The sequence below is a fragment of the Procambarus clarkii genome, chromosome 18 (genome assembly GCF_040958095.1).
Source record: "Procambarus clarkii isolate CNS0578487 chromosome 18, FALCON_Pclarkii_2.0, whole genome shotgun sequence".
NCBI classification, from domain to species: Eukaryota; Metazoa; Arthropoda; class Malacostraca; order Decapoda; family Cambaridae; genus Procambarus; species Procambarus clarkii.
The window spans coordinates 25,800,626-25,821,219 of record NC_091167.1 but is presented as its reverse complement, the minus strand read 5'-3'; the positions used below and the strand labels follow the sequence as shown (position 1 = coordinate 25,821,219).

The following is a 20,594-nucleotide window of genomic DNA, read 5'->3' as shown; positions in this document are numbered from 1 at the left end:
AACGACAAGAAAGGCACCAACCATTAGACCAACGTCCCCATGTAACTGGGGACTGTTGACCCAGATGCTGGGCTTGCTTGAACGCTGAAGCTTTGGCAACATATCTGTATCTAGTGGGCCATTTTTGGTAAATAGAGCTGGCACTCATGGGCTGAGACCAGCCCATGAGGACATTGATCCTCAGAACCAACAACAGGTGGGTAAAACCTAATGGGTTAAAAAAATTGCCACTTGGTTAAAAATGTTCAGACTGCAGGAGCTCTGCACACGTGAGGAACACTTTCCACCCTGGAAGATACTACACTTAGAAATAATGCCCCCACCAAGAAACTAATCACACAATCCTTGTACCACTCTCGCTGTTAAATTAAGTACCATTGAAATTTTAAATATACTGTATATAATTTACAAACTGAAAGTAGCATCACACAGACTACTTTTCTCAATTCAGCTACTTGCAGGGTTAGAAGTGCTGTAATTTTAAGTCAGTCCAATGTTAACACACATTTACATTCCAGTATGACATACCTTATTTGTGATAAATTGTTAGTGTAATTACCTAAGTGTAGTTACAGGACAAGAGCTACGCTCGTGGCGTCCCGTCTTTTCAGCAATGTTATAAAGCTTCGAAAAAATACCCAAAAATGATCAATGCTGTTTCCCATGTAACTGGTTAAGACAACACTGTGTAAAAAACACACACAAGTACAGAGGTATTTAGTTAATAAATATTTTCTTTTAATCTAAACCAATACAGTATTTGGGTAAGGGGGAGGAGTGGTTCTACCACAACAATTATATATTTTAGGATATTGCAGTTTTCCTAGGCCAATTAGTGACCTTACCCAGGATGCAAATATTCACAACAGTTTGTCCTGCATGGGGATTGAACCTGGATTTCTAGAGCGTGAACAGAAGATGTAGATCACTGTGCTACAGGACCAATAAATCAATATTTATTAAAAACTGTTCACAACACTACCATGGATGTAACACCTTGCGCATCAGGAGCCTCGAACATGGGAGACAGTAGCTACATTCAATCATCCATATTCCGAAATATATTCAACATAGATGTAATTGACAGCAGTAAACTGAGTGTATAAAGTTTGAAAATGACACTATAAAAAAGACAAACAGAATATCACTTTTCGTGCATTTTCCACAGGACATAAGGACATACCTTTTTTGTATGACATGTACAAGAAACATACTTTCTTAATTTAATATGCTCTACCATAATAACGTTTTTAATAAGGATAATACATAATTATTTATAAGGATAATACTGTTGAAGTAATTTTTGTTACTTGATTTTCTGGGGCAACCCATATCCATTATCTTTAAAATGCAAAAAGCCTTGAAATTTGTTGTAAAGTATCAACACATACCTCTTAGTGTTGATAAAAGAAGCTTCTATTAATAATAATAAATTTGTATTCAGGAAAAGTACATACATAGTTGATTTACAAATATAATGTTGGATTTATTGATAGAGCTAGTACATACAATACCTAAAGCCACTAATATACACAGCATTTCGGGCAAGGTGTGGAAAAAAAAAAAAGAGACTAAAACTTAATAGTAATTGGGATTAGGTATAAATTGTGTTGTAAAAAGGAATAAAAAATAAAAAAGGGAAAACATGGCAGAAATCAGCAATTGTACAAGTTGGAGAACAAACAGCATTGTTTAACAAAAGCAAGACATGGGTTGACATTTAGGGGGTAAGGTAGGTTACATGGAGTTAATTAAGTAGCACTTGGTTTTACTCTTAAATTGGTTGAGAGAGGTACAACCTTTGACATGATTGGGGAGACCATTCCACATTCTGAGTCCCTTGATTTGTAGAGCATTTCTAGTTTGGTTAAGTCACACTCTTGGAATATCAAATAGGTATTTGTTTCTGGTGTGATGCCCACGAGTTCTGTTACAACCTTTTCGGAAGCGTCTAGGGTCAGGATTGACATTGCAGTTCAGAGTTTTTTAATTCTAGTTATTCATGAGCATTACAGCTGACTGCAATTCCTGTGCAGCACATACTTACTTGCAGTATGAGGGCTGGCATGCACGGGGCACTCTGCTCTTCCCCAGCTCAAAGCCTTCACCCGTCTCCTTTGTCAATGGTCCAATGGTCTCCCTAATCATTTATATATCTGGAAGAACCCTTAGTACAGTACAGTATTTGTTTTTGTCTTCCCTATTATCTGCACTTTGTTATTTCTTGCATGTTGATCAACTGATGTTACAGATAAACATCCCCAGTTTTAATTGTTTATAACAAGTACAGTGCATAACTTACTATACTCAACATGGAGCAAGAGTTAAGCTGTAAAATGGCTAAATAAATGGCAAGAAAATTACTCATTAATCATAAATTTATTTGAAAACAAAAAATTATAATAATTTTATACAACTTGTATGTCCCTTAACTTAGAATATTCGTCCATCAACACCCTCCACTGCCTGAACTTCATCAATGTTGTGCGTAATTTCAATGCGGTTTATTCTTAACATGGTGTGTGTCTGCCGTCCAACTGGAAAGAATGATATATGGTTAATATAACCTGACGAATCTATTTATGAAATTTGTATAATTTTTCCGAAGTATTTTCATTATTTCCCCATTTTCCTTTCATGAAGAGGGGGTGTACTCACCCAAAAAACCCTAGAACAAAAATTGAAAACATTCAAAGTGATGCCTTAGTTTCCATAAGGACCACATAATATCACATCCTAGTACTGCCACATGTGGAAAATATAACAAAAACCTATATATTGGCTGTGTTTTGAGACAACACATGGATTTAAAGGAGTGATAAACCAAGCGGTACTTTTGAAGATGTTGAAAGATTGTTCAATGTAGAATTTCAATGGAGGATGAAGTGTATAAACATCAATATCAGTTTCTTGGCACACACTGATAAATATTATTGTACTGCATACCTTAGTTGTGCATGTCCACGTAAATCATGAGTAACTTTTTGGCTGTGACACCATATTTTACACTCAGTCCCACCAAAAATCAGAATGTAACCAAAAACAACGAATAAGAAATTAAACTGAAATGTCATGGAACAATATTAATATGACTACAATGCTTACCATTTCCAGCTATGCCTTTAAACATTATGTAACAAATTTAACGAAAAATATATACTGTACAGTGGTACCTTGGTTTATGAACTTTTCGGGTTACATACCCGATTTGTTAGGAAAATTTTTATCGGGATACCTGCTTGATGGGGTTTCTGGGAGTTCTACTCCCCAAGCCCGGCCCAAGGCCAGGCTTAATTTGTGAGAGTTTGGTCCACCAGACTGTTGCTTGGAGCGGCCCGCAGGCCCACATACCCACCACAACCCGGTTGGTCTGCACCTTTTTTGAGAAAACAGTCTAGTTTTCTTTTGATGTCCACGGTTGTATACAAACTTTAACTCGGGATACGAGTTTGTTGATACACGTATGGCTGACCTAGCGTGTGGTGGCACGGCCATCACGCCTCAGTTTACCATTGCCTCGCGCCCAGTGACTATCCCGCCTTAATTCTTCACAAGGCTTTACAGTTTCTTTTTGGATTTTTGGCTATTTGACCATAAAAGTTGTTATTATATATCTCGCCATGGGTCCTAAGAAAGCCAGTGATAAGGTTCAAGACAAGAAATCACATGTGAGAATGACCAGAGAGGAAAAACAAGAGATCATTCGTTAGCATGAAAATGGTACTCTTGTTGTTGAACTAGCTAGGCAGTACAACAAATCCATGTCAACGATATTCACTGTACAGTACTTGCCAAGAAAAGACATTTTGAGTGCTAAAGTAGCAAAGGGCGTTTCAACAATCACGGAGCAAAGAACACAAATACTTGAAGATGTGGAAAAGTTGTTATTAATTTGGATACACAAGGAGTTAGCAAGTGATAGCGTTTCAGAGGCCATTGTTTGTGAGAAAGCCAGGGTATTGCATGAAGACCTTGTAAAGAAAACCCCTGGAACGAGTGCAGATACGAAAGACTAAGGCAAGCAGGGGATGGTTTGAAAAATTTAAAAAAAGAAGTGGTATTCATAGTGTTGAGGTATGGGGAGGCTGCCAGCTCAAACAAGTGTCTGAAAGATTTATTGAAGAATTTAAAGGTTTTGTAGAGGCTGAGGGATACCTATCGCAACAAGTGTTTAATTGTGACGAGACAGGACTGTTCTGGAAAAGACTGCCTAAGAGGACATATATTACCAAGGAGGAGAAATCATTGCCCAGACACAAGCCCATGAAGATAGGTTTATGCTTGTGCTGTGTGGAAATGCGAGTGGCAATTTAAAAATTAAACCCTTGCTTGTGTATCATTCTGAAAATCCAAGGGTTTTTAAAAATATAGTGTGCAGAAAAACCAAATGTGTGTGATATGGAGGGCTAATAGTAAGGCATAGGTGACTAGGATTTTTTTTATGGAGTCAGTGAATGATGTGAAGACGAGAGAGATGCCAAATAATATACACGTGGAAAATACTGGAGGGCCAGGTCCCAAATCTACACATTAAAATAACAACGTACTGGAGTGAACAATATGGAAGAAAATGCAGAATAGAACAAGTGAAGAGCAGAGGTGCCATAGGCACAATCAGAACACTGTATAAACATCAGAGGTCCGCGGCTGTTCAACGTCCTCCCAGCAACTATAAGAAATATTTGCGGAACAACCGTGGACATCTTCAAGAGGAAACTAGACTGTTTTGTAAAAAAAGTGCTGGACCAACCGGGCTGTGGTGGATACGTGGGCCTGCGAGCCACCCCAAGCAATAGCCTGGTGGACCAATCTCTCACAAGTCAAGCCTGGCCTCAGGCTGGGCATGGGGAGTAGAAGAACTCCCAGAACCCCATCAAGCAGGTATCAAGCAGGTGTGGTGTGCCCTGCCATACAAAAATATCTGCGGGAGAAAAGTTTGCCACTCACGGCCCTGCTTCTCCTTGACAATGCTCCTGCTCATCCTCCAGGCTTGGAAGATGCATTGTTGAACAAATTTAATTTTGTCAGAATAAAGTTCCTTCCTCCTAACACCACTCCTCTAATTCAGCCTATGGACCAGAAAATCATTGCGAATTTTAGGAAACTTTATGAAAGGGCACTTTTCCGGAAATGTTTTGAAGTGACTCATGCCACAAAACTCGCCCTCAAAGAGTTCTGGAAAAAATATTTTAACATTTGTAGTGCTTTAAAACTCGTTGCCAAAGCCTGGCCAGAAGTGACTCAAAGAACCCTGATCTCTGGCTGGAGAAAATTGTGGCCTGAATGTGTGTCAGAACTGGACTTTGAGGGGGTTTGAGCCTGTAAATGAAGTGCCTATTGTTGAGCAAATTGTTACTCTGGGCCGGAAAATGGGCTTGGAATTGAATGGTGCTGATGTGGAGGAGTTGGTGGAAGAACACAATGAAGAACTGACCACCAAAGAACTCCAAGCCCTTCAAAAGGAGCAGCAACAAGAGGCAGCAGAGGATATGTCTTCAGAGGAGGATGAGGCAGTAGAGAATGTCCCTTCCTCAACAATTATAAAGTGGTGTAGGATGTGGGAAGAAATGCAAACTTTTATTGAAACGACTCACCCAGAGAAAGCTGTAGGAGGTCATTGCATTAATCTTTTCAATGACAATGTGATGCCTCACTACAGACAAGTATTGCAAAGAAGGGAAAACAATCTTCAATGGAACGTTTCCTTGTGAGAAAATCAAGCAGTGAGCCACAACCATGACCTAGTGGTATGCAGGCAAAATGTGCCAGAGTGCACTACAGAGAAATCTTCCCTGCATTAAATTTGTACCTATTGCTAACTATATAAATATTTTTCATAGTAAATAAAAAAAAATACCTCAAAGAACATCACTGCAATAATGTGCACTAAACTTACATTTTGTTCTCCTCGCATTTTCACGCCTCTTATAAGAGTGAAAAACGCGGCAGTGTGAGAGTGTCTTCTCCACTACAGTTGCCTCAATATTGACTAAATCCTTGCTTAGGAGTGGTCTTCCAAAAAGCGTAAAATCTCGTCCACCCACGGCAAGAATCTGAAAACAGAAAGAAACGTGTGAGAAGGTTGTGGAGTGTAGCAGCTGACGGAGGAATTTGGTATCTACATTAATGCTGTTCATGTATAAAAGCAGAAAATGCATATTTTAAAGTTCAATGCCAAAAAAGAGCACTACTGTACTGGCAAAGGTTTGGACTAAAAAAAAAAAAAAAAAGACTACTGTACAGTATTTGGCTTTGAATATTTATCATTTTATAACAAAATTCAAAGAACTATAAGGGAAATATCTACTCAACAAAATAAATGCTGAAGTGGAATGTAAAACCATTCCATGGAAAACTACAACAGATTGTGATCATAAATAAAATTTCTTTACGTATACAATATGTGTACCGATAAAACTGCCCTAGACTGTAGTTTTGCCATCCGAGATGTTTGCTTGTAAAGTACAGAAAACTAGCAGAATGTAAAATTAGCACTACCATCACTCAAGCAATGCTCAAATCATATATGATTTACTGGTTCGTACACACTGGACCGGTTTCAAGCGCATTTTTACGTAAAGGTAAGGGATACTAAATGTAAGAAAGCATACAGAAGGCTAATTATGTGCAGTCTCTATTGCTGCTTGATAATGCTCTTGTTCCTCATATGAACAGCATGAAATAAGTGTATGGGAAAATAATCTGCAAGGGTCTTCTATGAAATATATATAGTTTGATTTACCTAGTATGATTTATGCTGCTAGAAGACCTGTAACAAAAATTGCAGTACGAGGTTCTGGTGCTAGTTGATGGGAACACTTGGAGAAGAACAGAGAATTTGTAAAAAGTATACAATTAAGGATGACATTTGCAGCTGGAATAAAGCTGAGTGTAAAGAAAAATTGTGCACAGATTATGAAATAATATACGATGGAGAAAGATGGTTATGATGATAGCAATGACTTTGAAGGTTTTGACATTAACACAAGTAGAATAATTATAAGCTAATGAAGACCTCACATCATGGATAATGTTGTGAAGGTTACAGACAAAAACACAACCATGCTTGTTTGTTAACATAGGATTACATTGCTGAATGTGTACATGTTCAGAAGGATGATGTTGGCGATGAAATACACTATAAAATACCACTTCAATAGCTGGGTGGCCTATGTTGATTGTTTCAAATAGTTTGTGTAGACATTGAAGAATCTTAAAGCTCTGGTGCAGAACTTCTAATTACAGTAGTGCCAATTCCTCAAGCAGTACGGGTACTATTGTTAGCTCAGACAGCTCTACCAGTTTATAACTAATTAATAATGTACAGTACAGTACCACTTAGTTTTAGTCTGATTTTAATAAAAACTTTTAATAAAATTGATTTCAATATCATAGGCAAGTCCAGTACTATATGAATACCCCTGTATTTTAATCAGTACCACTGTATGGTATTGTATACAAGCTTTCTGAAGGAAGAAATGAATGAATTATCAGGGGAAAGTGCCAAGCCACTATGACTATATAGCACTGGGAAGGGTCAGGATAAGGATTTGCGATGGGAAGCGAGGAAGGAATTGTGCCCAACCACTTGGACGGTCGGGGATTGAACGCCAACCTGCATGAAGCAAGACTGTCGCTCTACCGTCCAGTCCAAGTGGTTGGATCACAAGTACTGCACTGTAAATAGGCTTTACAGACTAAGGCTGATTGTAAAAAATACTTCAACTTTTGGAGCCTGAGGCCAGGTCGAGGACTGGGCTGTGGGGATGTTGAGCCCCGAAATTATTGCAAGGTAACCATACATTGTACAGTATTTAAAATGTATCGTTTATAAATTACTTGGGCGTATAAACATGCAAAAAAATGTGTATCATTAGCTGCAAGGAAAACAGAAAAGGAAACTTCCTAGAAAGTTTGCAGTCTCATTAGTCTGTTCTATCAAAGTTGCACTGCACAGTATTCAGTTTGTGATAATTTCAAAGAGTGTGAGCGCTAACTTACGCATACTGTAAACAAGTATATAAAGCATAACCTTGCATCTCACCTTCTCTAGTCTGATGACATCACCAATATTGGGTGGGAAGAGTCCCTGAACCACCACCAAGTCCTCTGTAGTGACCAGGTGCTGCTTCCCTTGCACAAATGCAACTGCAAACAATCTCCCATGTTTGTTTTCATTAATCTGACTATTCACTTGCTGGATTACATCTGTCAAGATAAAGGCAAGAAGGTTCTCTCAGTTTTAAACTTGGACTAAACTTTAGTTTTAGTTAGTTATTTAAAGTCTAAAACTATTATTAAGTTTAAAACCATTATTCATTTACTAATCTAACACTAAAGATGTTCTAATATTTTAATGGCTCACTTGGGTATGTTTCCCATTGTTAGGAACAGGAAGCCTGTTTTACTTATCGAGGTCCCCCCTATGCCAACTACTGACCTTCCCCAGGATGCAACCCACAACAGCTGACTAACTCCCGGGTATCTATTTACTGCTGGGTGAAAAGTGGCATGTGAAAAAAAAAATGACCAAACAGAATTATCGGTCCTACCACAGGATTTGAACCTAGAAGTTTTCAGTTGTGAACAGACTGTTCTGATCACCCCACTATGTTCTCAATTCCCCACAGAGAAGTTTGAATTTCATAATTTAATTTTACAAATAAATTATACTTCCGTTTGGATAATAATTACACAAGGAAATCACACTAACGTGATATATTGTATAAATAGTACTTGGGAGTACCCGGGTCAAGGGTTTGAATCTCCTCATTGCTCCAATTAATTTTCCCAATACTGCAGCAGCAGCAATAAATAATTATAAAAGGGGTACAGATGCTTACATTTAGTTAATTCCTCTCCTGCCTTGTCTGTGTCAACAACAACTTCTTGCTGTACATTAGGGTGTTGAGCACTTCTCTTCAATACTGTAGCAACATTGGAGACAGTTCTTAATTTGTTAACTTGTGTCACCAGAGGTAATTTGGTTGATGCTTGTTTTAAAATGAATTCTGAAATTAAAAAATAATGTTCACAAAAAATTCACCATTAACATACAGTACAGTGCACACTACACAGTCACGTCAAGAACAAACCTCTTCGTTACACACAGAAATCACAATAGCGTGGTGCATCAAACGAACAAATCCACAAAGGTTTCAAATAAACTTCTGGTTGTAATTCTTTTACCATGTCGTAGCTCAGTCAATTAAGGCAGCGATTGGGATCCTCTTGGACATAGGTTCGTACCTACGTCCGAGAGGATCCTCATCACGGCCCTTGTGGATTTGTTCAAACCTCTTCATATATAAAAACATGTATAAATGCATGTCAGATTGGCACAAGAATGACATATGCTGTACACAGTAAGGCATACACACACATGAGTAACGTATGCTGTGTACAGTTGGGCATATGCACAGGAGTGACATGCTGTGTACAATAGGGCATACACACAGGAGTGATATATGCTGTACACAGGAGTGACATGCTGTATACAGTAGGGAATACACATGGTAGGTTCTTGTAGCCTGGTTAGTTCTCTTAGCCTTCAGCTCTTTCCCACATATCTTAGACATTTTCTAGTTGATGATTTAAGTTTTATTTTAGATAAATTCCTAGCTAGAACTGCATAATCGAGGTTAAGTGTTATGTAGGTTGTACATATAGCTCGAGATTTGTACCCCAGAAGGCTTTGCATGCACTGCAGACGTTGTGTCAACCTTTTTTGGCTTAATGAATTTACTCTCAGATTTTTCCCCAGTCTTTGGGGATGGAGAAAAGGGTAGGGTAAAAGGAGGGTGGGTGGGAAAGGTGTAGGTGGATCTAGATTAGATAGGCTCACGAGTGGGTTGGGTTGGGTGGAGGAGTAGAACTTGCCTAATTGTGCAAAATAGGCTGCTCTGTGGCCCCGCCTTTAAACCCCCAATGTTGTTGTTGTTCCCGAGCCTATATGGGTTTGTCACGTCTATATTTGAAGCTGTGTATGGAGACTGGCTCCACTGCCTCACTTTACACAGTGTTCCATTTGTTTAGTGTAGACAGTGTCCGTGTGTGGTGGTAGCCCCCACACACCCCTAGCCAGCCTCCCTGCACCCCTGGCCAGTCCTCCACACTAGCCAGGAAGGAGACGCCATAACGCGGCCACACTGCACCGGACACATTACCCAGCCACACACACGAGCTACACCATCATTACGGTGCTACAATTAATGTATGAAGTGTCTCACCACCACCGCAGAGGGTCCTGGAGGCCAGCACCGCCGGCCTCAGCCACCTGATGGCCGCCATCTTCTCCCCTACTGGAGGTACATACAGGAACCCTTTCGTACACACATTAAGCTGGCGTATGTCCCTTGCTGTTCTCGTTTTCCAAGGCAATAATATAACCGAAATGAGACGATAGAATTTGCTAAGTTAATGCGAGTAATCAGATGGTACAAGATAATAATATATAATAATAATGGCCGACCAGCCACATGCCTGAAGCTCGACAAACAGCCAATCGGAGACGGGTCGAATCGTATATAATCGGTTTGGAGGGCGTCGGTTCAGTACACAAAAGTCCAGTTCGTTCACAAACAGAGAAACCCTTTTGTATACACGAGGTGTAAACAAAAACGCATGTACTGTATGTGTTGTAGACAAAAACGCAAATACAAAACACATATATGCGCTGGCGTGTGTTCGCTTCGGTTCTCGTCTTTCAAGATAAAAAAAAAATGCCCAATAGAAATTGAGAATAAGTTAAAATTGTGAATAATAAGATGGCACATGAGTGTATTATATTATAATAATACAGAAGTATTTTTCAGATCTGCGAGGCGATTTATCCTTATACAATTGAATGAATTAAATGGCCTCTGCTTTGAAATACAAAGCGGAGATGTTTCTGAAGAGGGGGACAAAGACAGTTGCGCAGTGCGCCCCGCGCAGATGCGCGGGAAGTCTGGGGCCATATAAATTCTGAGGCAGAGAGGGGCTCTCCCTCACTTTCTCCCGACCGCCGCAGTACTCGAAACTTGTTGTGTTGTGTCTATACACTTTATTCCCCCTTTGTGTCCTGACTGTTATACCTAGTTCTAATTATATTTCATCTGCCATTAGGTTTCTGCAGAACATGTTTGCCATGTCTAGGCTATGCTTACTACTACGGGGGTACATTTCAAGTTAATTAGTCCTCAGACATGGACATGTTACATTTGTTAATTCCTACTTATATTATTTACATGTTCTGCAGAATTTAATTTACTAATAAAAAATTTAAGCCCATTCGGCCTGTGTCTTTTTCCCCCTCGTCAGAAAATAAGTTTATCTTAACATCTTTCATATTGCAAAATCATATCAAAATATCTATACTAAAATCATTATAGGTAGATGCCCGAAACACTGCGTTTTAGTGGCTTAATTAGGCATATGTACTAGTTTTATCTAGAAATCCATTCTGCTTGTAACTCTGAATGTATTGTATTTACTTTTACCTGAATAAATATTACTATTATTATTCTTATATAGATATTAAATGTGGGCTGACGTGCTTAGCGCACAGCTTATAATGTTGTATATCTTATTATTATCTATCAGCGAGGGCTAATTGTCTCTTATTACAGAACAAATAGATTCAAGGTGGTGCAAACAATACAATATTTGCAACTAGACCGTAGTTGCACACTTCATTGATTTTTTGACGCCAGAGGTGGTTAGTTCATTATGCATCCCATATTCAACCAGCGAGTGGTAGTTTATTGTGCACCCCGAAGCCTGACCAGTTGTGTAACCGGACCCCGACCAGTTGTGTAACTGCAAGACTAGCATGAACGAACCAAACAAAACCTCTGAAGCACAACCATGCATGAACCGAAGCCCAAATACACAACCTGAAGCCCAAGTTACACCCCTGGAGCCGAACTAGTTGTGTAACCAGAGCCTGACCAGTTGTGTAAACGCAAGCCTGACCAGTTGTGTAAACACAAGCCTGACCAGTTGTCCAAATGCAAGCCCAACCAGTTGTGTACCCTCAAGTCTAGCATGAACAACCTAAATCAACATCCGAAGCCCGCCTATGCACAACCCGAAGTTTAAGTGACCCTTCTGGAGCTCGACCAGTTACGTAACCGGAGCCCGAACTGTTTTGTAACCGAAGCCCAACCAGCTGTGTAACCGCAAGCCTAGCGTGCAAACAACTCATCCAGGCCACACCAAGCCAAACAAATAGCCAAAGAGCCCAACCAAACTCCCTCTCTAGCTCTACCAAACAAACCCTTCCTTAGCCTTACCTAAGAGCCACCCGCCACCTCCTTGCCTTAACAACTAACTTTGGAGCCAAAGCAAACAAACAGTTGAACCCCATACAGAAAAGAAACCTGGAACTTGTAGCGAGTAGATTATCCCAATAATATACTCGCTCCAAATGTATACTCCATTGTTAATATTCCTGTCAACTTTTGGAGATGAATGAGGTGAGGCATTGCTCGGGCAACACCTCACCGAGTTGCCCGGGCAATGCCTCACCTCATTCATCTCCAAAGGTTGACAGGAATATTAACAATGGAGTATACATTTGGAGCGAGTATATTATTGGGATAATCTACTCGCTACTAGAACTGTTACAAACTCTTGCAAAAATACAACAAAGGGGCTCTAGAAAATAAACATGCACTTAGTCATAGCAAAGAAAAAAAACATTATCTAGCAAAGAAACATAAGGCACTAGCATTCAACCCCTGGATCACAACCGAAGCCCGACCATGCACAACCCGAAGCCCAAGTAACACCCCCGGAGCCCGACCAGTTATTTAACCGGAGCCAGACCAGTTGTGTAACTGGAGCCCGACCAGTTATTTAACCGGAGCCCGACCAGTTGTGTAACCGGAGCCCGACCAGTTGTGTAACCGGAGCCCGACCAGTTGTGTAACCGGAGCCCGACCAGTTGTGTAACCGGAGCCCAACCAGTTGTGTAACCGGAGCCCGACCAGTTGTGTAACCGCAAGCCTAGCAAGTATACATCTCGTCTAACCCACACCAAGCTAAACAGCCCCAGATTTGCTAGAAATCCAGAAAACTGGATTTCTAGCAAACATATAACCATAGAGCTCTAGCAAACAAACCTGGAGCACTAGCACACAAACAACCCCTGGAGCACAACCATGCATGAACCGAAGCCCGACCATGCACAACCCGAGGCCCAAGTGACACCCCCGGAGCCCGACCAGTTATTTAACCGGAGCCCGACCAGTTGTGTAACCGGAGCCCGACCAGTTGTGTAACCAGACCCCAGCCAGTTGTGTAACCGCAAGCCTAGCATGAACGAACCAAACAATCTCTGAAGCACAGCCATGTGCGAACAGAAGCCCGACCATGCACAACCCGAAGCCCAAGTGACACCCCCGGAGCCCGACCAGTTATTTAACCGGAGCCCGACCAGCTGTGTAACCGGAGCCCAACCAGTTGTGTAACCGGAGCAAGTCCAGTTGTGTAACCGCAAGCCTAGCAAGTATACATCTCGTCTAACCCCCACCAAGCTAAACAGCCCCAGATCCCAACCAAACTCCATTCCTAGCTCGACCAAACAAAAATCTAGTTAACCCTACCTAAAACCCCCCACTTGCTCTAGAAACTAACTATGGAGCCATAGCAAACAAAAAAAATTAGCCATGTACGAAAAAAAGAAACCCGGATTTCTAGCAAACATATAACCATAGAGCCCAAGCAAACAAACCTGGAGCACTAGTACACAAACAACCCCTGGAGCACAACCATGCATGAACCGAAGCCTGACCATGCACAACCCGAAGCCCAAGTAACACCCCCGGAGCCCGACCAGTTATTTAACCGGAGCCCGACCAGTTGTGTAACCGGAGCCCGACCAGTTGTGTAACCAGACCCCAGCCAGTTGTGTAACCGCAAGCCTAGCATGAACGAACCAAACAATCTCTGAAGCACAACCATGTACGAACAGAAGCCTGACCATGCACAACCCGAAGCCCAAGTGACACCCCCGGAGCCCGACCAGTTATTTAACCGGAGCCCGACCAGTTGTGTAACCGGAGCCCGACCAGTTGTGTAACCAGACCCCAGCCAGTTGTGTAACCGCAAGCCTAGCATGAATGAACCACACAATCTCTGAAGCACAACCATGTGCGAACAGAAGCCCGACCATGCACAACCCGAAGCCCAAGTGACACCCCCGGAGCCCGACCAGTTATTTAACCGGAGCCCAACCAGTTGTGTAACCGGAGCCCGACCAGTTGTGTAACCGGAGCCCGTCCAGTTGTGTAACCGCAAGCCTAGCAAGTATACATCTCGTCTAACCCCCACCAAGCTAAACAGCCCCAGATCCCAACCAAACTCCATTCCTAGCTCGACCAAACAAAAATCTAGTTAACCCTACCTAAAACCCCCCACTTGCTCTAGAAACTAACTATGGAACCATAGCAAACAAAAAAAATTAGCCATGTACGAAAAAAAGAAACCCGGATTTCTAGCAAATATATAACCATAGAGTCCTAGCAAACAAACCTGGAGCACTAGTACACAAACAACCCCTGGAGCACAACCATGCATGAACCAAAGCCTGACCATGCACAACCCGAAGCCCAAGTGACACCCCCGGAGCCCGACCAGTAATTTAATCGGAGCCCGACCAGTTGTGTAACCGGAGCCCGACCAGTTGTGTAACCAGACCCCAGCCAGTTGTGTAACCGCAAGCCTAGCATGAACGAACCAAGCAATCTCTGAAGCACAACCATGTACGAACAGAAGCCCGACCATGCACAACCCGAAGCCCAAGTGACACCCCCGGAGCCCGACCAGTTATTTAACCGGAGCCCGACCAGTTATTTAACCGGAGCCCGACCAGTTGTGTAACCGGAGCCCGACCAGTTATTTAACCGGAGCCCGACCAGTTGTGTAACCGGAGCCCGATCAGTTGTGTAACCAGACCCTGTCCAGTTGTGTAACCGCAAGCCTAGCAAGTATACATCTCATCTAACCCCTCCACTAAGCTAAATAGCCCCAGATCCCAACCAAACCCCATTCCTAGCTTGACCAAACAAAAATCTCTTTAGCCCTACGTAAAACCCTCCCCTTGCCCTAGAAACCAACTATCAAGCCATAGCAAACAAAACAAAAAAAATAGCTATATACGAAAAAAAAGAAACCCGGATTTCTAGCAAACATATAACCATAGAGCCCTAGCAAACAAACCTGGAGCACTAGTACACAAACAACCCCTGGAGCACAACCATGCATGAATTGAAGCCCGACCATGCACAACCCGAGGCCCAAGTGACACCCCCGGAGCCCGACCAGTTGTGTAACCGGAGTCCGACCAGTTGTGTAACCGGAGCCCGTCCAGTTGTGTAACCGCAAGCCTAGCAAGTATACATCTCGTCTAATCCCCACCAAGCTAAACAGCCCCAGATCCCAACCAAACTCCATTCCTAGCTCGACCAAACAAAAATCTAGTTAACCCTACCTAAAACCCCCACTTGCTCTAGAAACTAACTATGGAGCCATAGCAAACAAAAAAAATTAGCCATGTACGAAAAAAAAGAAACCCGGATTTCTAGCAAACATATAACCATAGAGCCCTAGCAAACAAACCTGGAGCACTAGTACACAAACAACCCCTGGAGCACAACCATGCATGAACCGAAGCCTGATCATGCACAACCCGAAGCCCAAGTAACACCCCCGGAGCCCGACCAGTTATTTAACCGGAGCCCGACCAGTTGTGTAACCGGAGCCCGACCAGTTGTGTAACCAGACCCCAGCCAGTTGTGTAACCGCAAGCCTAGCATGAACGAACCAAACAACCTCTGAAGCACAACCATGTACGAACCGAAGCCCAACCATGCACAACCCGAAGCCCAAGTGACACCCCCGGAGCCCGACCAGTTATTTAACCGGAGCCCGACCAGTTGTGTAACCGGAGCCCGACCAGTTATTTAACCGGAGCCCGACCAGTTGTGTAACCGGAGCCCAATCAGTTGTGTAACCGGAGCCCAATCAGTTGTGTAACCGGAGCCCAATCTGTTGTGTAACCGCAAGCCTAGCAAGTATACATCTCATCTAACCCCCCCCACTAAGCTAAATAGCCCCAGATCCCAACCAAACCCCATTCCTAGCTCGACCAAACAAAAATATCCTTAGCCCTACCTAAAACCCCCCACTTGCCCTAGAAACCAACTATCGAGCCATAGCAAACAAAAACAATTAGCTATGTACGAAAAAAAGAAACCCGGATTTCTAGCAAACATATATCCATAGAGCCCTAGCAAACAAACCTGGAGCACTAGTACACAAACAACCCACTGGAGCACAACCATGCATGAACCAAAGCCCGACCATGCACAACCCGAGGCACAAGTGACACCCCCGGAGCCCGACCAGTTATTTAACAAGAGCCCGACCAGTTGTGTAACCGGAGCCCGACCAGTTGTGTAACCAGACCCCGGCCAGTTGTGTAACCGCAAGCCTAGCATGAACGAACCAAACAACCTCTGAAGCACAACCATGTACGAACCGAAGCCCAACCATGTACGAACCGAAGCCCGACCATGCACAACCCGAAGCCCAAGTGACACCCCCGGAGCCCGACCAGTTATTTAACCGGAGCCCGACCAGTTATTTAACCAGAGCCCGACCAGTTGTGTAACCGGAGCCCAACCAGTTGTGTAACCGGAGCCCGATCAGTTGTGTAACCGCAAGCCTAGCAAGTATACATCTCATCTAACCCCCCCACCGAGCCGGTTGGGAGCCGGTCGGCCGAGCGGACAGCACGCTGGACTTGTGATCCTGTGGTCCTGGGTTCAATCCCAGGCGCCGGCGAGAAACATTGGGCAGTTTCTTTTACCCTATGCCCCTGTTACCTAGCAGTAAAATAGGTACCTCGGCGTTAGTCAGCTGTCACGGGCTGCTTCCTGGGGGCGGTCCGTCTAATTACCACAAGCTACCACAAACTTCAGAAAGCTTCCTGGCAATACGTTAGTAATGAATAAATATGATATATTTACTCATTATAATGTTGGTGCTGAATGTACAACACGAAAAAACATAATTTTAATCTGAAAAAGTATCTTTTTATAAAGAAATTAGACGAAAATAAAAAGCTGGTGACGCCAAATCAAGTCGACGATCCAAGCTTCGGTTAGGTTAGGTTAGGTTAGGTTAGGTTTGGTTAAGTTAGGTTAGGTTAGGTTAGGATAGTTTAGGATAGGTTAGGTCAGCCTAACTTAATATATCATATTTATTCATTACTAACGTATTGCCAGGAAGCTTTCTGAAGTTTGTGTAGTTTGTGGTAGCTTGTGGTAATTAGACGGACCCCCTGGGGGTTGAGGCCTGGTCGAGGACCGGGCCGCGGGGACACTAAAAGCCCCGAAATCATCTCAAGATAACCTCAAGATAAGAACCCACTAAGCTAAATAGCCCCAGATCCCAACCAAACCCCATTCCTAGCTCGACCAAACAAAAATCTCCTTAGCCCTACCTAAAACCCTCCACTCGCCTTAGAAACCAACTATCGAGCCATAGCAAACAAAAACAATTAGCTATGTACGAAAAAAAAAGAAACTCGGATTTCTAGCAAACATATATCCATAGAGCCCTAGCAAACAAACCTGGAGCACTAGTACAATACAATACAATACAATACAATACAATACAATACAATTTTATTTAGGTAAGGTACATACATACAATAAATTTTTACAAGGATTGGTTGACTTATATGTAGAGCTAGTACATACAATGCCTAAAGCCACTATTACGCAAAGCGTTTCGGGCATGATAAACTTAAATGACAAGCTTAATACTAATTGAGCATAATGAGTAGAATGAAAACAAGAAATGAAAACATAGATGAAAAAGCAGCACAAATACAATTATGTCGACAAACAGCGCTCTTTAAAGAAAAAAACAGACATTGGTTGACAATAGAAGGGTAAGGTAGGTTACAGGGAATTTATTAGGTATAGCTTCGCTTTTAACTTAAACTGGTTGAGAGAGGTACAGTCTTTAACATGGTTGGGAAGGTCATTCTACATTCTGGGCCCCTTGATTTGTAGAGCATTTCTAGTTTGATTAAGTACACAAACAACCCACTGGAGCACAACCATGCATGAACCAATGCCCGACTATGCACAACCCGAGGCCCAAGTGACACCCCCGGAGCCCGACCAGTTATTTAACCGGAGCCTGACCAGTTGTGTAACCGCAGCCCGACCAGTTGTGTAACCAGACCCCGGCCAGTTGTGTAATCGCAAGCCTAGCATGAACGAACCAAACAACCTCTGAAGCACAACCATGTACGAACCGAAGCCCGACCATGCACAACCCGAAGCCCAAGTGACACCCCCGGAGCCCGACCAGTTGTGTAACCGGAGCCCGACCAGTTGTGTAACCGGAGCCCGACCAATTGTGTAACCGGAGCCCGACCAGTTGTGTAACCAGACCCTGTCCAGTTGTGTAACCGCAAGCCTAGCAAGTATACATCTCATCTACCCCCCCCCCCCACTAAGCTAAATAGCCCCAGATCCCAACCAAACCCCATTCCTAGCTCGACCAAGCAAAAATCTCCTTAGCCTTACCTAAAACCCTCCCCTTGCCCTAGAAACCAACTATCAAGCCATAGCAAAAAAAAAAAAAAATTAGCTATATACGAAAAAAAGAAACCCGGATTTCTAGCAAACCTATAACCATAGAGCCCTAGCAAACAAACCGGGAGCACTAGTACACAAACAACCCCCTGGAGCACAACCATGTACGAACCGAAGCCCGACCATGCACAACCCGAAGCCCAAGTGACACCCCCGGAGCCCGACCAGTTATTTAACCGGAGCCCGACCAGTTGTGTAACCGGAGCCCGACCAGTTATTTAACCGGAGCCCGACCAGTTGTGTAACCAGACCCCAGCCAGTTAAGTAACCAGAGCCCGACCAGTTGTGTAACCGGAGCCCGTCTAGTTGTGTAACCGCAAGCCTAGCATGAACGAACCAAAGAACCCCTGGATCACAACCATGAACGAACTGACGCCCAACCATGCACAACCCGAAGCCCAAATGACACCCTTGGAGCCCGACCAGTTTTGTAACCAGAGCCCCGCCAGTTGTGTAACCGGAGCCCAACCAGTTGTGTAACCGGAGCCTGACCAGTTGTGTAACTGGAGCCCAACCAGTTGTGTAACCGGAGCCCAACCAGTTGTGTAACTGGACCCCAACCAGTTATGTAACTGGACGCCGAACATTTGTGTAATCGTAAGCCTAGCAAGCAAATATCTCACTCAACCCCCCATCAATGTGCTAAGTGGGGTGCCACAGGGGTCCATTTTGGGGCCAACCCTTTTTGTCATATATATCAATGACATAGATGAGAATATTACAAACCACATCATCAAATTTGCAGATGACACTAAGATCTATGGTAAAGTGGGAAGTGAAAGTCATATTGAAACCTTACAAAGAGATCTACATGAACTCCACAAATGGTCAGATGACATTTTAATGTCGATAAATGCAAGACCTTGCATGTGGGGCATAATCCACGTCACAACTACCAAATTGACAGCACTACCTTTCAACAGATAGATGAAGAAAAAGACCTTGTAGTCAGAATTCATCACGTGAGGCATAACAATACACACCACAACTACCAAATCCTCAACATTATCTTGGAGCCAGAATACACCAATCACTGATAGTTGTACAAGTGGGAGCGGCAGTAAAAAAGCAAACCAAACCCTGGGAATAATCATGCGTACCTTTACCTTCAAGGAAAAGAAAGTAGACATTCAATTGTATAAGTTTCTGATGCACCCCCACATGAATGATTGCTTCCAGGCATGGGGACCTCGTCTTCAGAAAGTCATAGCTGCTCTGGAGCCATGTCTTACGACAAAAATTATACCAGAGCTTAGTCATCTCTCGTATCAGGAACGGTTGAGGGCCACAGGGCTAACACCACAAACCAGGCATGACTTCATAGAAACCTTTAAAATACTAAACAATTTGTCGATCAGAACAATGTCTTCAAAAGGTCAGATGTTACACGAACAAGGAGCAACGGGATCAATCTCAAGTCAGAATGTTGAACAGGAAACAGGAGATGTCTTTTCACCCATAGGGTTGTAAACCCGTGGAACCGCCTACCCGCCGAAGCCGTAAACGCCAAAACTCTGCTGGGTTTTAAAATACAGCTGCAAATGGGGGGGGGGGGGGTAGACCCTTGACAAGCCTGGCCTGAGGACAGGCAACTGTAAATGCTTCTTCCTCCACATACTTCAAGTGCAAATAATTGCCAACAGAACCTAAATACCGAACCTACTATACGCCTAATTAAACATAAATAAAATTAATTTATACACGATAAAAACAAATTTTAATGCACAGTACATGAAAGTCGATGCGTCTTGGGAGGTGGCGAGGGAGGGGGGGGGGGGGGGATAATCGACCGCCGCGTTAACGAGCCTAGTCTGACGGCGGGGTGGTTTAACACTGGGGAAGTGTATTCTACATAATATCCTACCCATATAATGTTGGCAAATCATGATCCTCAAAATCTTCCACAATGACCAGACTCTACCACCAACTCGGTCA

The 20,594-nt window shown here is 42.9% G+C and overlaps 1 protein-coding gene across 1 annotated transcript; it reads right to left on the bottom strand.

Moving 5' to 3' along the window:
- Positions 1-2,367: 2,367 nt before the first annotated feature.
- mRpL21 (mitochondrial ribosomal protein L21) lies at positions 2,368-10,387 on the bottom strand. Its single transcript, XM_045736570.2, has 5 exons — positions 10,230-10,387; positions 8,844-9,011; positions 8,045-8,208; positions 5,897-6,053; positions 2,368-2,537 (listed from the first exon to the last, which is right to left on the bottom strand). Exons 1-5 carry the CDS (start codon positions 10,288-10,290, stop codon positions 2,434-2,436), a joined length of 654 nt encoding a protein of 217 aa, XP_045592526.1. The 5' UTR covers positions 10,291-10,387; the 3' UTR covers positions 2,368-2,433.
- Between the last annotated feature and the right edge of the window lie 10,207 nt (positions 10,388-20,594).